The 16,346-nt window shown below is 29.9% G+C and overlaps 1 protein-coding gene across 2 annotated transcripts in view; it reads left to right on the top strand.

Annotated features, from left to right (window-relative positions):
- Positions 1 to 15,989, top strand: part of LOC107456010 (nedd8-conjugating enzyme UbcE2M-like) — a 29,123-nt gene extending 13,134 nt beyond the window's left edge. The window contains exons 1-2 of one of the 2 annotated variants that reach the window (XM_016073775.4): positions 12,824 to 13,215; positions 15,463 to 15,989. In XM_016073775.4, coding sequence (XP_015929261.1) covers positions 12,952 to 13,215; positions 15,463 to 15,729 — 531 coding nt within the window. In that variant the 5' untranslated portion in view covers positions 12,824 to 12,951 and the 3' untranslated portion in view covers positions 15,730 to 15,989. Of the gene's footprint in view, positions 1 to 12,823; positions 13,216 to 15,462 lie in introns of those variants that run through there. The other variant, XM_043051186.3, reaches the window with a different exon arrangement.
- The last annotated feature ends 357 nt before the right edge of the window (positions 15,990 to 16,346 follow it).

Raw genomic sequence — 16,346 nt, 5'->3', positions numbered from 1 at the left:
TATTTCAACGGGGCCTTCTAAAAACCGCCTTAAAAACCTCACCACGAAAGATCAGGAAAAAAAGTGGTGTTTCACATGAACTTTCGAATCATTTACATTTAATGGTGTGGAATAAATAATTTTGAAACAAATTTACTAAACAAAGAATCATAAATTAAAACATAAAATTTGTTACCTATAGATGAAATTTTACCCCACAGCGTAATAAGCTGGCAGCTCATATACATATATACCGACAATAACATAGTCGTTTTGGTAAATATCCGAAATTCATCTTAGACCTGATTTGATAATTACACTTGCTCGGTTTTCGTATACTAATTATTTTTGAGGTCGAGTGCCACTGCCTGGTATATATCTGCCCGGTATTGCTTACACTGAAGAATTTTAAGGTCAACTGCAACTCCCCGGTATTATAAACATTGATTTTTTTTCCTTATCTATCCAAATCGGACATTAAAATATCAAATAAATATTAAGATATCAATGAATATATTAATATCAAATTGGATAAACAAATATTTCGGACATTCGCCAAAGCGACTATGTGACTACACCGATGAAAGTCGACATTCTTCAGATTTCGGTCATTCACAGTAATACGGACATAAAACTATTTATCATTCGAAAAAAGGTAAATATTAGGCAATAAATAAAATAAAAATTTTATAATTTTTCTTTCCTTCACTTTTGAATAATCACGGCTATAATATAGATTTAATAAATCAAATATATATTTATATAACCCTTTGTAATCAAGATTTCACGACTCTTTCTAAAAAGAATCTAGAAAAGAACTGTTTTTAAGACCAGTATTTTCGCTTTTTTTTTCCTTTTCGTCTATAGTTTGTCTTAAGTAAGAACTCCCCTAGTCATTCGTCTGGACCCGTTGTGGTGACTATTGTAATGAGGCATAACTATTTCAAGTAGGGGTGTGGGATCATTGCTTAGGACAGGACGGCGAGAGAAAGGGAATCTTTTTCTTCGATCTATTGTGTTAGCCCTAGATTGAAAAGAAGCTACCCTCCCTGAAATGGGCTATTTTTGTCTCCATAGCTGCAGACATCCTCAGACTTTGCGGTAGGGGGAGTTCTTGCCGTAGACAAACTATATCTATGCAAGCACTTTCATTTGACTGACTGACTGTTACAGTTTATAACAGAGTACCTATCCCTAGGGCAGAGGTGGCGAACCTTTATGCACCAACGTGCCATTTTTTCTAAAAAATTGTTTAATGAGGTCATAGACGTGCCGTCAAATAATTTTGACTTCGCGATTATTGAGAAAATAATAATACAAAATAGTATCAACTCAAAACTCTATTTATTATTTTTAAAAAAATAAAAACACACATTTTGCAATGTCTCAGTCATATGCGAAATTCAACTTAAAGTAACATCAGTGTGACTTCTGTTGTTGCAGATTAGATAACAAATAACATAAATTAGGTTGTAAGGTGTTAGTTCAAGCAGGACTGTTTATTTTTTTTTTGCTAGTTATTTATTGTTAGCCTGTTCATTATGGTTATTAATTGTTTTTTTTTTTTTTTTGGCATTCATTGTTAATTTTTTTGTTAATAATTGTTTATTTATTATTTTTGTTTTTTGTGAATTCTAATTTAATTGTTAATATGCTTCATAGTGAACTTTGCGATCGGTGGCGTACCCAAAATATTGTGTCGCGTGCTAAAAATGGCACGCGTGCCATTGGTTCGCCATCCCTGGGATATTTTCTTCTTCATCTCAACTAATCGAATTAAGAGTGGAAAAAGGTGTGCGAAATATAACTAAAAGCTAAGTCTAAATTGACTAGAATGAAGGGAATAAAAATTCGTATATGAACGATGTATATAAGTTCTAAACAGTAAGTAATTGCAATAATGAGCAAAGAAAAAAATTACAAAATAAAAATAAGTAATAAAAAATAATATATTTACATTTATATATAAATAGGGGATGACTTCCTATGCACTCCCTCACCTTCTCCCCCACTAGCCGAGATTCGCAGGTGCATAGAGCATAGTTCGTCTAAATTTAATTAAGCTTTTCTTAATTTGGGTTGTAGAGTTTTGAGAGAACACCATCCATCACTAATGAAGAAAGACTAAACTTTGAATCCATAATTTCTATGTCTAATATTTTATTAAAGTCGTAAGTGAAGCAATTTTTTGTTGTCAATTTAGTCTAGTATTTCTTTCAAATAACCTTGAACTTAGTCTAGCTAAAAGACAAATCAAAAGAAAGATTGAAAGAATCAAACATCACTAATGAAGAAGGACTAAACTTTGCGTTACTATCTATAATTTCTATGTCTAATTTTTATTAAAATCGTAAGTGAAGCAATTTTTTGTTGTCAATTTAGTCTAGTATTTCTTTCAAATAACCTTAAACTTAGTCTAGCTAAAAGACAAATCAAAAGAAAGATTGAAAAAATCAAACATCACTAATGAAGAAGGACTAAACTTTGCGTTACTATCTATAATTTCTATGTCTAATATTTTATTAAAATCGCAAGTGAAGCAATTTTTTGTTGTCAATTTAGTCTAGTATTTCTTTCAAATAACCTTGAACTTAGTCTAGCTAAAAGACAAATCAAAAGAAAGATTGAAAAAATCAAACATCACTAATGAAGAAAGACTAAACTTTGCGTTACTATCTATAATTTCTATGTCTAATATTTTATTAAAATCGTAAGTGAAGCAATTTTTTGTTGTCAATTTAGTCTAGTATTTCATACAAATAACCTTGAACTTAGTCTCGCTAAACGACAAATCAAGAGAAAGATTGAAAGAATCAAACATTTCAAATAAATATAATTTTATGAAGTATATGAAGATAAAAGAGAAAAACTCGGTATCTGTTTAAGAATACATTTAGAGGCGTTTCCAACTGAGAGAGAGAAAAAATCTTTTGAATACAATCAAGTTCATTTATTTAATGTTCAATTTCCGTTCCAAACAGATCATGCATAGAAAAATTGATTCTCAGCCACAGGGCACGTGAAAAACGTTCTTTTCTGCCTGTTTCATTTCTGCTGGATTCGAAACAAAATCCGAAAGTCGTTTAGATCTTTCTCATTTTGGGCAAGAGGCCAAAATCTTAGCTGTTTCTGGTCATTCACTCCAATCAATTTCAAAGACACTTTTCTGCCCTTGCTTTTTCTTTTTTCAGTCGATGTGTTGGAACGCTTTTTGGTTGTCACGTAGATTTGACATGTTTAGTCTACCATAATAGGTCAAAATCAATAAATGGTAACAGCTTTGCTTTTATATTAAAAACTATTAATATATTTAAGTTGGCAGCTGTATAGTACGCAGAAAGAAGAAAAAAATATGAAAATGCTTATCTCTCTTTAGCTAATGAACCGAATAAAAAAAAATTCGCTTTTCATAATAAAACATGCTTATTAAAAAATAAGTTTGTACAAAAAAAATAGTTTTTAATCACTTAAATAATAAGTTAATGAAGTTAGAATTTTAGAGTTGGCAAGTTTTTCCACCCTTTTATTCGACACCGTTTTAAATGACAAAATCCAAAAGAATCGGTCGATTAGACCTTGAGAAATGAAATTTCGTAAATACGACTTTCTCTGAGTTGTCGAAATATCCAAAATAAAGGTTACGTAAAGAGTTTCTAAATTCGTTAGACTGCAGAACCGCTCATTATGAAAAAAATGATCCCACAAAATGCGATTCCACTGTTTCTAAGGCAATGACTAAGTATTTTTGCAAGCAGAGTGACTGGCATTTTGAGCAGATGATGTCACAATTATAAATATTAGTTGTTCCAAATCTTTTCACCAACAAATCCATAGGAAATCATATAACATATTCCTTTTATGGCTTTGTAGCTTTTCATTCTCCCATTCTTCTTAAATTATCAATCTATTTTTGGAGCAGAGTTATTATTGTATTAATGCTATAGAAAGGTCTTTATACGGCATGAAAATTACTTTGTTCTAGAATTTGTCCTCAATGACGTTACGTAATGGCGCCGTGCTACAGGAAGTGCAATACCTGTGTATGTGCTGAAAGGTTATTGATTTGTGTTGTCTTATCTTAGCTAATTAGCGATTAAAATTGCAAGTAACTATAATTTACAATTAAAACTTTTATCGTGATTATGAGTGATTATAATTTGTAATTAAAAATATTCATAATCAACTATTGTCAATAATTCATGTAGCTGAAATCACGATTGTTCAAAATTATAATTATGAACAGTCGCAATTGCAGCTAATCATTGAAAACGATTCTTGTATCGAAGATTACTTAAATATCTAAACAGTATTTTTAAGATTATTCTCTTTCATCTTCAATTTAGTGGCAAACCTACTTTGATTCCCAATAATTGTTAGCCTATTTATTTTTTTTTCACTAAATTTTATTTTAATATTTAAAGTGGTAGCAAAATTACTGTTTTGGTTTTTAATTCTTGATTTAAAATTATTTTGATATGTCTATAAATAATTTAGACGTATAAAATAGGTCAGTCAAACATTTGATTCGATATTTTAGGTACTGACTAAGTTTAAAATATTTTCGCTTTGATGATGAATGATAATAATGAGTTTGAAAGCAACTTATGCGGATTTCCAAAAAAGACTTGATATTTATTTTAAAATGGTAGCAAGATTTATGATTTTCTTTTTAATTTTATGAATTGCAGATTTATGAATTTCTTTATGAGTTTTAAATCATTTCGACCACCACTACATATCCATAAAATGTACAAGAATATTTAAGCTAGATATTTATACTCTGAAGTATTCAAGTTCTGATAAATTAAAAATATTCCTGCTTAGAATTATAATCGAATTCTCATTTCACTACCATTTGGGAAATCCTTTCAGGAAAGAGCGAATAAGTTACTACCATGCTCGTTCACGTTATTGAAGGAAGAAAAAAACTGGAACCTGTTACTTTATACTTGTTACTTTATACCTGTGACATTGAATGGTAAGGTCACGATTACGTAAGAACAGAGAAAAAAGATTTCCCTCACCCGCGATGATATTACTGGGAGAAAAACAAAAAAAAGTTCCTGCTGTTTCGTTAAATTTATAAATTAGTAAACTTTTCAACATTTTTAAATAAATCTGCGAAATATTCAAACAATACTTACTGTGTAGATAAGTAATTTATATCTGAATCAGTTGTTGTTGTCAACTTAACATCATCAGTACAAATATCACTACCACTAGGAGTTGAAATTTCATTGGCATCACAAAACATACATTTAGGCAAAGAATCGGGTTTTAAAGAAAGCCGATTTGTGAAAGGCGGATAGTTAAAACATTATTCATCAAAATGTTAGAAACATATTATAGCATACTGATTTGAATGAAGTTCTCACGCTTAGTTTTAGTTCTATTAAGCCATTTTTTTACGAAATTTGGATTCTCTAATGGAAAACGATAAAAACTTTTAATCCTGCAATCAATTTTTGATTTTCTATTCCTACAATCGGAAACACAACAAGTTTGTATTTTTTATAAAGCAAAATTGTCAACATTTTAGAATTTTTGAGTGAATGAAATTGAGGGTAATCGAATTGATTGACGTCATATTAATTGAAAGGTGGTTGAGTCGAAAGAATTAAAGCGCTGGAAGGTAGTTACCACGTGATGTGTGATGTCAACAAATAGTGAAATTTTTGTGATCACGTTCTTTTTCTGTTAACAGTTCTTTCAAATGTTCCTTAAGAGGGAGTGTAAAAACGATTTAAGTAACAAACTTTCGTAAAATAATTCTTTTCAACATTTGATTTAAGTGTATGAAAATGCATAAATGAGATGGAAAATATTTTCATACTTATAAGTGAGATACTTATTAATCCCTTATTTAGCAAATTAACTAGTTAGCGCTCAGTTCACTGGTCATTTTATTTCTCAAAAGGTAAATAATGGTAGTTGCATAACTTACAAAAATTGTTTATCAGGGTACCCAAAGTCTGGAAAAATTTAAAAATTGTAATTCCTACCTACCAAAATCCCATAAAACTTTTAAGACTTCGAAAAACTTTTGATTACTTATTTTTTGGCAGATATGGGTATTTTTGGAAAAATTAACTCTCACTTAGTTCTCTGGAACAAGTTTCAAATGATTTTCACATTACAAAAAATGATAAAAAAATTCGCAATATATCCTTTATCATGTTAACTATATTAATACTCATAATATGCAGCTTAATGTTTGGCTTGGATTAAACAAATGCTTCTTAAAAATTTTGGTTACTTTTTTTTTCACATTTAAGGGCATTTTTGAAAACTTTGGTTTTTATTTTGAAATCTGAAACAAGTTTCAAATGAATCCCTTATTTCAAGAAAATATATATAAAATATATATAAAAAATTCACAAAGTGCCCTTCATTATGTTAACTATATATTTGCTCTTAATGTAGCACAGTCTGAACTAAACAATTGCTTCTTAAAAATTTTGAGTATTTATTTCTTCTAATCTACCGGGTTTTGGAAAAATTTGACGCTTACTTTGTAATCTGAAACAAAATTCAAATGAATTCCTCATTGCTGAAAATTATAAAAAATTTGCAATTTGTTTTTCACTATGTTAACTAATTAATGCTCCTAACGTAGTATGGTTTGGACTGAACAAATGCTTCTTAAAAATTTTGGCTATCTATTTCTTCACATCTATGTGTATTTTTAAGAATTTGACGCTTACTTTGTTATTTGAAACAAGTTTCAAATGAATTCCTCATTTCCAAAAAACATTAAAAATTCGCAAAGTGTCCTCCAATATGTTTAACCATAAATATGCACTTAACGTAGTATTGTTTGGAGTAAATAAATCCTTCTTAAAAATTGGAAAAACTTATTTCTTGACACATATGGGTATTTTTGAAAGAATTGACGCTCACTTTGTAATCTGAAGAAAGTTTCAAATGAATTTCTCATGGCAAAAAATTTCAAAAAATTCACCAAATAAGCTCCATTATGATAACTAGATATATGCTCTTTACATAGCATGGTTTCGATTAAATGAATACTTCCTAGAAATTTTGAGTACTTATTTCTTCATAACTGTGGGCATTTTTTAAAAAATTGACACTTTTTATCTGACGCAAGTTTCAAATAAATTTCTCAATTCAAAAATTATAACAAAATTCGCAAAGTGTCCTTCATTATGTTATTGATAAATATGCTCATACCGTGAGTAAACATATCCTTCATAAAAATTTTAAATAGTTATTTCTTGAAACATATTGGTATTTTTGAGAAGAAAAGAAAGTGACTCTCTCGTTGAAATTTAAAACAAGTTCCGAATAAATTACTCATAGCAAAAAATTCACAGTTTCCTCCATTGTGTTAAGCATATGTATGCTCTTAACGTGATGGCATGATTAGATGGTGGCATGGTCAAGAAAGCATCTAATGCTCAAAAAATACCCATAGATGTAAAGAAATAAATACCCAAAATTTTTAAGAAGTATTTGTTTACTCGAAACCATGTTACGTAAAGTGCATATATATATAGTTACAAAAATGGAGGGTATTTTGTGAATTTTTTATAATTTTTTCCGATGAGGAGTTCTTTTAAACTTTTTTCAGATTAAAAAGTGAGCGTCAACTTTTTCAAAAATTTCCATTCATGTGAAGAAATAAATTTTTAAGAAGCATTTGTTTAGTCTAAACCATGCTATTTAAGAAAGAGAATTCATCATCCCTAAAAGTGGGGTGTAGCGCTCACTTTTCTCCTACTGTTAAATTTATTCCATTAATCAAACTAATCATGAAATTACATCCGAAGATCGAACTTAATGAAACAAAACGAGAAAGAAGGAAAAGAACTTCCTAAGCTTGTATTTGCGAAAACAAAATCTTACGACCACAAGGCTTCTTCCTCACTTAACATAAAAACGTACTGGCATAAAACTGTTTTCCATTGCTGTTGGCGCTTTCTTAATGACCAGAAAATGGTATGATCCAATTTTCTTACATAAAGTTCCGGTATTCTTAAGTTGTCATCAGCATAAAAACTAAATGCTATTAAGATACAACGGTTTACCTGTAAAATATTTCATGTTCTCTAATTTAAAGGTATTTACGTGTAACATTTATTTATTATGCTTTCTCAGTATTCTTTGTTATAATGTATTTGATTTTTATTATTATTCCAAGTAATAAAAATCAATAACGATGTTTCTTTATTATAAAATAATACTAAGATATTATCTTATTAGTAATTATTTCATTATTTAAATCGCTACCGAAACCTATTAACCATTTTGCTATTATTAAACAGAATATATAAGTTAGTTTACTCTTGTTATAAGCTTTTTGTTAAACTGTGGAGTCAACATATACAATTAAAATTCCCAAAATATTGTGAAACATGATTAGTATTTAACTCTTCTCCTAATTTCTTAGGCCAAAAACATTAAACAAGTTTTTATAAAAACAAAAGTTAAATAGGAATTTGAAAAACAAAATTGCAAATCAAATTTAAAATGTAACCTAGAAGACTTAATCGATACAAAATTTTATCCCAATACAATTGGAAACTAAATCTGTATTAGTAAAATTAAGTATTTGTTATTTTTTAATTGAATAATTTTCAATTTAAATGTTGCAAGTAGAATATGTTGTTTTTTAAACTTAAACTTCATTCCCAAAAACATCAAAAATATAATACTTTTTAAACAATATTAAACCTTTTTTCATTTAGTTTCACGGGCATAAAAAATTTGTTATTTAAAAAAAAATAACTATTAAATCGATATTAAAAATAAGAATTTTAGACAATTTTTATAAATTTTAAAAAATATTAATTTCTTACAATTTCTAAAAATTTTCTTAGTTTAAAATAAAAAATACGCCATAGTATGAGACATATACTACTTAACTATCCATTCGTGAAGGATGGTGAGCGAAGTGAGCAGGGGATGGACCACCCAGTATTTTATAAAATTAAAATTCTCCCTTCACCCTAAGTTTTAGAATATATAACAAATCTCCTAATAGCAGTTCGATGAAAATAAATAGTTCGGTACAAACTATTCGAGCACAAAATATTTAAATATTAACTGTTTCCGTATCGATAAAGTTCATGAGTTTGCTTCTCTCATTTATTGATTGTATTTCCAAACATGATTCTTGAGATTTTGAAAAATAACATTATGTTAATTTCCTTGGGTGGCGCAATCATCTGAGACTTTGCTTACACCGCTGGTTGGAGAGTTGGGAGTTCGATCCTGGCAGCCGACAAAGCAACCGTGCTCGTGTATGCAGAAAGGTGCACGTTAACTGTGTCGTGGCTGAAAGTGCTCATCGTGGTTGTGATGTGAAAGTTTGGAGAGTGCTGTCTGACCAACATCAAAATTCGTTGGGTTCCTACCATATTCGTTGAAAGATAAAGCCCTAAAAATGGGGTTAGGGGCTTGGTCATGATTGGTTGTTGATGCTAATTTCATTGATTATAATAATATTTTAAGCCATTTGGTTCTTTATCAAATAAAGCATTCCTTATTAAACGACAGTTTTTTTCTTTTTTTTTTACGCAGATTGATGATTAATTTAATGTGTTGATTATTTGATTTTATAACCGTCGTTGAACAGACGACCGAATTTATGGGTTTGCGACTACCAATGTTCAACTCCGTAGCCTCGTAATTTTGAACCTAATCCAGAAAACAAGGGAACTCCTGGATCAAGTAGTTGGAGAAATTTGACTACGTGGAAGACTTTTCGATAGAACTAACCCGCATTTGCGTTATATGGAGAGGAAGACCACGATAACCTCCCACTGTTAGCCTGACGGCAAAGGGATTCTAACTCATGAACCATCTACCACTGAGGATATTTCACGTCAGCACTGTGGCCGGTGCAAACCGGATGTGGATTCGTTTCGACCAGCTATTGCTGGAATTCGAACCAGGTTCACTTCATTAGAATGAAAACATTCTATCCCCTGAGCCATCTGATGATTGAGCTTGATTATTTAGATAATTTATTAAACATAAGGTTAATTTATGTTTTTGTTTAAGCAAAGAACTTAAAATAATTTCTTTCCGATTTTCACTTCAATGAGTTGGTAATGTGCAGCTTATTTAAAAGTAGTTATGAAGATTACTTGAATAATTTGAGAAATGAAATACTATTTTGGTACTTTAACATATTGTCATAGTCCACCAGCAAATTTGCTTAGATAATGTCAAGAATGAATCAAGAATATATAAAGCAACATATGCCACTAACAGAAACCTAATAGCTAAAAATTTAAGATTAAACATGAAGTTGTCGTCGTAGGCTATTAAGGCAATTGGTTTTGTTCTCAAGTGGCGCCATCTGTGGCCAATAATTCGACTTCCGCCACATCCATACGTCACACCCGTTAACAGGACGGATCCATTCAGACATCCATCGATCGTAATTTTGACCTAAACCAGCGAACGATCAATCGCCAATTCAGTACCCCCAGAGATTTAATTTGTTGTGGGAACTTTTTGACCCAACAGATTTAACTTGCACCTGTCATCATTTTCTACACGGGGAGTCTTCAGTCATCTGGATTTGAACTCCCGCTCTTACTAACGTGAGTCCAGCGCCCTACCAACCAGACTATCCCGGCCAGTAAACATGATTAGAGTAACATATTCTACATATTTAAATTTGAATCTATATTGGTGTTGGGAGAGCATTGTTTCAATCTTATTAGTTGTTTAATGTCTTACATGAAATACTCTTACAGGCTAGAGCACTTTTTAAGATGTACGGTAACTATTTTTCCAAAGAGTTTTAAAAATAATGTAAAATAAATTTTTAATATTTAAGTGGCAGCTAAACTTTTACTTAAAAATTATTTATTTTAAAGATTTTCACCTGTGAGTCCTTGGCCTCGGTGATCTATTTTTAGATTTCTGAAAAGTTTACTTGTTTGTCTATTTTGTTTGGAAAGCGAAAAGCATTTTGGCATGGATTTTAACATTGTTTGGCTACAGCTGTTTCTAATGATCGTGATTTAAGAGGTGGATGTTGCAACTTGCATGACATAAGTTGTTTCCAAACAATTAAGTTTATCTTTTTCTTCTTCTTCACTTTTTTATTCTTTTTGTTCGTAAAAAAAGATTTAAAAAAAACATTTAACTAGCAAATAGTGCAATTAGTTAATAGTGTTAATAGCTAATAGTATATCTGTTGACACATGCATCTAAAACTATTTCTAAATTGCATTTATCACTAGAATTACCGACATTTATAAAATACATTAATTTTACATAAACAAGATTAAATATAACAAATTTCATAATAAATAGCAAAATTGTATCGAATAGGAAGACAGCTTTTTTTAATATTTTATTCATTCTTTTGTATTAATGTAGGGCAACATAAGTTAAAAATATTATAGCTAGCATTTTAATAATTTATGATTATGAAATACTACATGAAACATCCCTGTATGTGTCTTTCTCTGCGTTAAAGATAAAATCTTCCGAACACGGTTCCCTTCACAGAAATAATTTTTCTTACTTTCAGTTATTTTCTGTTGTTTAGATTTAAGAGAAACTGTTATACATCATTGAAATTTCTTTAATTTACAAAATTCATTGATGATAAATTTTTACAATATTTTAGTACAAATATAATTTTATATAATATAGTTTATATTTGTATAATTAATTATATAAATATACTTTAGTACAAATATAATTTAATATTATATATTTCATATTTGTATAATTAATTATACAAATATACTTTAGTACAAATATAATTCTGATAGGGAAGGTTTTTTAGTTTTCCTACAGTATGCGATTTTGGAAGAATAAATACAAAGTAAATTGACGACAGCATAACATTTAATATTCACTGATATCTATAAGTTAATATATAGTTATAAGCGTATTAAATATAATTATATTAATTATAATTATATTGATTACAATTATATTAATTATAATTATATTAATTATAATTACGTTAATTATAATTATATTAATTATAATTATATTAATTATAAATATATTAATTGCAATTATATTAATTTCAGTTTTAAAATACATTAAACATCAGTTTTAACATCATTAATGTGGAAAATACATGTTACAATTATGTATGTTACATGTTACAATTAGTTATATCTTTAATATTAAAACATGTCGAACATCATAATTGTAAATAGAGTTACGTTGTTTACGCTGTTACATTCATAAAAAATAAACATTGATGCGTGTGATTTTATTGACCTTGCGCACCACAAATCTAGAAGATTATTTTAATTGTTATTAGACTGTTTCTTATAATTAAAGAAACACAAATTATATTTTTATTTCTAACTAGACCGTCAGAAAAATATCGATATAAAAGTGGCACCGGTGTCCCATCTGTGTTAAAGGGTTAAGTCTCATTCGATTTAATGTAGGAAACAATACTTAACTTGTCTAGAAAGCAATGTCAGATGCAAAAATAGGAACATCTTGAATATTGCAGTTTTTATGCATTAAACCATTATAACTTCTAAACCATGAATCTTATCATCTCGTACTTAGTCTCATGCATCAGAAACAATACATCGTTTGTTCTATTAAGCTTTTCTTACCATTTACCACCGCTAAAATCCGACACGTAAGCACTTGCAACTTTTTACCACTTACTAAGAACTGGGTACTCAAGAGTTTACTCTTGAGTTGAACAATGCTATGGAGCGTGTGGGACTCTTTCTTTTAGATTTCTTGGTTCAGTCATATTTTCTATACTAAATTCTCCTGTGAATATCGTTATGAATAGTTGGACAATGTGTAGTCATTGATATCTGTTGGCAGTCATGAGCATTATTTATTTTACACAAGATTTTGATTCGGTAACACTCGACTTCAGACAAACAGACAGTATGAGGTTTTGAGACACATCTTGCCTAAATCAAATAAATGTACAAAAATTTATTGTACATCGCAAGGGATTTGTTAGTTAAATTTAATTTTTAAAAAAAAACTATGATAAGATTCCCTGCAATTAAAAAGAAAAGAAAACAGGAAAAGAACGATGCGACTAAGAAATGTTGCTCTTCAGCGTTAATTAGATTAACGAAAGATGTTAACGCACTTCAATCTTCAGAAATTTGTTCAATTGCTTTTCCAGATCCTGATGACTTGTTTAATTTCCAGTTGAAAATAACACCGGATGAAGGATTCTACAAACACGCCGCTCATGATTTTATTTTCAGAGTGTCACCAGAATATCCTTATGATCCTCCAAAGGTATAGGATAATGTCTTTTAATCGAGATACTTTTCGATTCTCGCCAAGTTGTGATCACGGTTAATCGCCAAACTGGGCGGTGTTATGAAGTTTTGGCCGATGTTTTGTTGAAATTTTCCAATGTTTTATTGAAATATCATTATGTTTTGGCTGCCATTCCTGTTACCATGTTGTTCCGCGCAAACAGGAATGGCATACCAAACATAAGTCGCCAATTTCGCCAAGGTGCAACCTCAAGTATATTTTACCTTTTTTTTTTCGTATTGATAAACGTTTGCAATTTTTTTTTTTTTTTCGTTTGAGTGAAGGCTATTTCGTTTTGGCCAACTTGTTGAAGTATTCCCAAGGTATCGCCAAAAACAGAAAAAAAATGATGGCTTGACAGGATTTGCATGCGGCTAATCGAAAAGTTCCTTGGTTCACTTTGAGTAAGAAAATTAAATCACTAATTATCATTTATTTCACTTCGATATATAGCGAGAAGGGAGAGGTCGTGAGAAAATCCTCAAGCTTTTATTCACTCCAAGGATACTTAATTAGTTGTGGAAGTAAGTACTACTGGTATAATGGTAATAAGTGTTGTGATAGTGCTGGTATAATATGTACCTAATATGCTGATATAAGATCCTTATATTGTTTCTAAAGTAATAGGATTTTCACAGTTTCTTGAAAAGAGAAAGAATGTTAATAAACTTCAAGCGTGGAAGTAAATGCTATCCAATATGATAATGTTGAAGTAACGTAAAAACATTATGCAAATCATAAATGATAATCAATAAGATTAAATGATAGACAGTTTCTTCGATACAATAAATATATCACCAGTACCATATTACAGATTGCAGGAAATTGAGTTTCGATAAGGAGTCGTAAATGCATGAAAAATGACCTTTGATAGTACCCAAAAAAGCTATGCTTGTTTTTTTTTAACATTTTCATGCTTTTCTTTTCACAATTTATGGCGGACCTTTAATGTAAATAGTTTTTTTTTCCTTTTTAATTTTCTTTTAACAAAGTTTCTTTAAAAACATGCAAAGAATTTCGAGTAACATAGTGTTAATCCATATTTTTTATAGTCATATTTTTTACATAAAATTGTTTTTTTACCCTATCAGGTGCAGAGTATCTTGTCTGGAAGCACTAACTATAAACCAGTTATAATATAAACCAGTAGAAATGTAAAAATAATTGCTCTTAAAAGTTTAGCTATTTTCAAACAATTAATTTCTTAAATTCAATTTAAGTGTAAAAGTATATCACTTCGCTTAAAATATTGCACATGGCCATAATTGCAAATTTCTTGACTGATTAAAATTTTCAATCAAAATTTGCTGTTCCGGAAATGGTTAATATTGTTTAAATATAGAACCTTATAACTATTGTCCTAATGAAATTGAGATGTTTTATTTTTATTTATTTATCAAATCTCTTTTAAAATAGCAATTACTTGAACAATTTGAAAACATAGCATATCAAATTCTTATATACAAGAATAATATATTGACATAAGTCCTCTCTATATTAAGAACACTCTGCTTATACCAATGCCTATCATTTTTAAACAATGGCTTACTGGTTCGCACCAAACGCAGTGCTGACGAAAAATATCCCAAGTGGTTTACGGAGCACGAGTTAGAGCCACCTTGCCATCGGACCAACGAAAGAAGGTGGCTTCAGTGGTTTCTCTCTTACGTAACAAAAATGAGTATTTTAACGAAATATCAATGAAGATTAGTATAGATATCACTGAGGACTAGTTTATTCTAATAATTAAATCAGGAATTTCCTTGCCTAAGGGGCTAAACAATGATATAGCTGCAAATCCGATACGAATCATGTGTTGTCTGTGTTAAATTAAATGGCAATAGCCTACTCCTTATACTGTGTTCTTGAATTTAATATCTGTTACTTCTATAGACATAACTGTTATTTCCTTTCACGATTTAATGTAAGATGTATGACTTATATCTATCACCCTAATATCGAGTACACAAATATAACTGTTATTTCGTTTCAAAGTTCAATGTATGACTCAAATCTACCACCCTAATATAGTTACATATGCATGATGTATGACTTATATCTATCACCCTAATATCGAGTACATAAATATAACTGTTATTTCGTTTTAAGGTTCAATGTATGACTCAAATCTACCACCCTAATATAGTTACATATGCATGATGTATGACTGATTTCTATCACCCTAATATAGAGTACATAAATATACCTGATTTTCGTTTCAAGGTTCGGTGTATGACTGATATCTACCACCCTAATATCGATACAGAGGGCAATGTGTGCCTCAACATTTTGAGAGAGGACTGGAATCCTATCCTTGATCTGAACGCCATCGTTTTTGGATTGCTGCATCTTCTGCTCGATCCCAATCCAGATGATCCATTGAATGAAAAAGCTGCTGAAGAGTTTAGGAGTGATCAAATTTCGTTTGCCAACAACGTCAGCAGAGTGATGGACAAAGTAATCACAGCAGCTGCTCTCTCGGAAGATTAGTTTTTTTTTTTTTTAATATTGTCAATTACCTAAAGATAAATAATTAAAGTTGAGAGTGATATCACTTATGATTTATTTGAATCAAATCTATCTTTACCACTTGATGACAAAGCTTTCCTGGATTTGAGGAATGATCAAATTTCGTTTGTCAACAAGTGATGGACAAAGCAATCACTGCGCAGTAGGACAAACAGTTTTGCTTTTAAAATTTTGTTAATTATTTGAATATTAAATACTATTAAATAATTAAAGTAATACTCCTTTTGTTGTGTGTGATGTAGTTTATGGAGCTATAGCAATTTAATGGTCTTTGATTAAAGGACTTGGAGAAATAGAGCAATAAGCTGTATAAAAAGTCCTTTATCTCGGAGGTCAGAAATCCGCATCCGTCGAAGAAAAGGTACTAGTTTTTAGTCTTTTAGTATGTTTATTCAGAGAAAGTGCGTTTTCGTGTGAGATTTTGCAACTTAAAATATAATGTGCAGTAATTAATTGCAATTTGTAAGATAGGTTGAACTCCTACCCACCCCAGGGGGGTATACGAAGATAAAAATAAAATTATTGCAATAAAAATGTCTCTAAAAACTAAAATTACAGTAAAATCTTGCCAAATGACA

Source organism: Parasteatoda tepidariorum, chromosome 10, assembly GCF_982258835.1.
Source record: "Parasteatoda tepidariorum strain Cologne lab strain chromosome 10, Ptep-v5.0, whole genome shotgun sequence".
NCBI lineage: Eukaryota > Metazoa > Arthropoda > Arachnida > Araneae > Theridiidae > Parasteatoda > Parasteatoda tepidariorum.
Note: the sequence above shows the minus strand (reverse complement) of the source record. Positions and strands in the feature narration are given on the sequence as shown.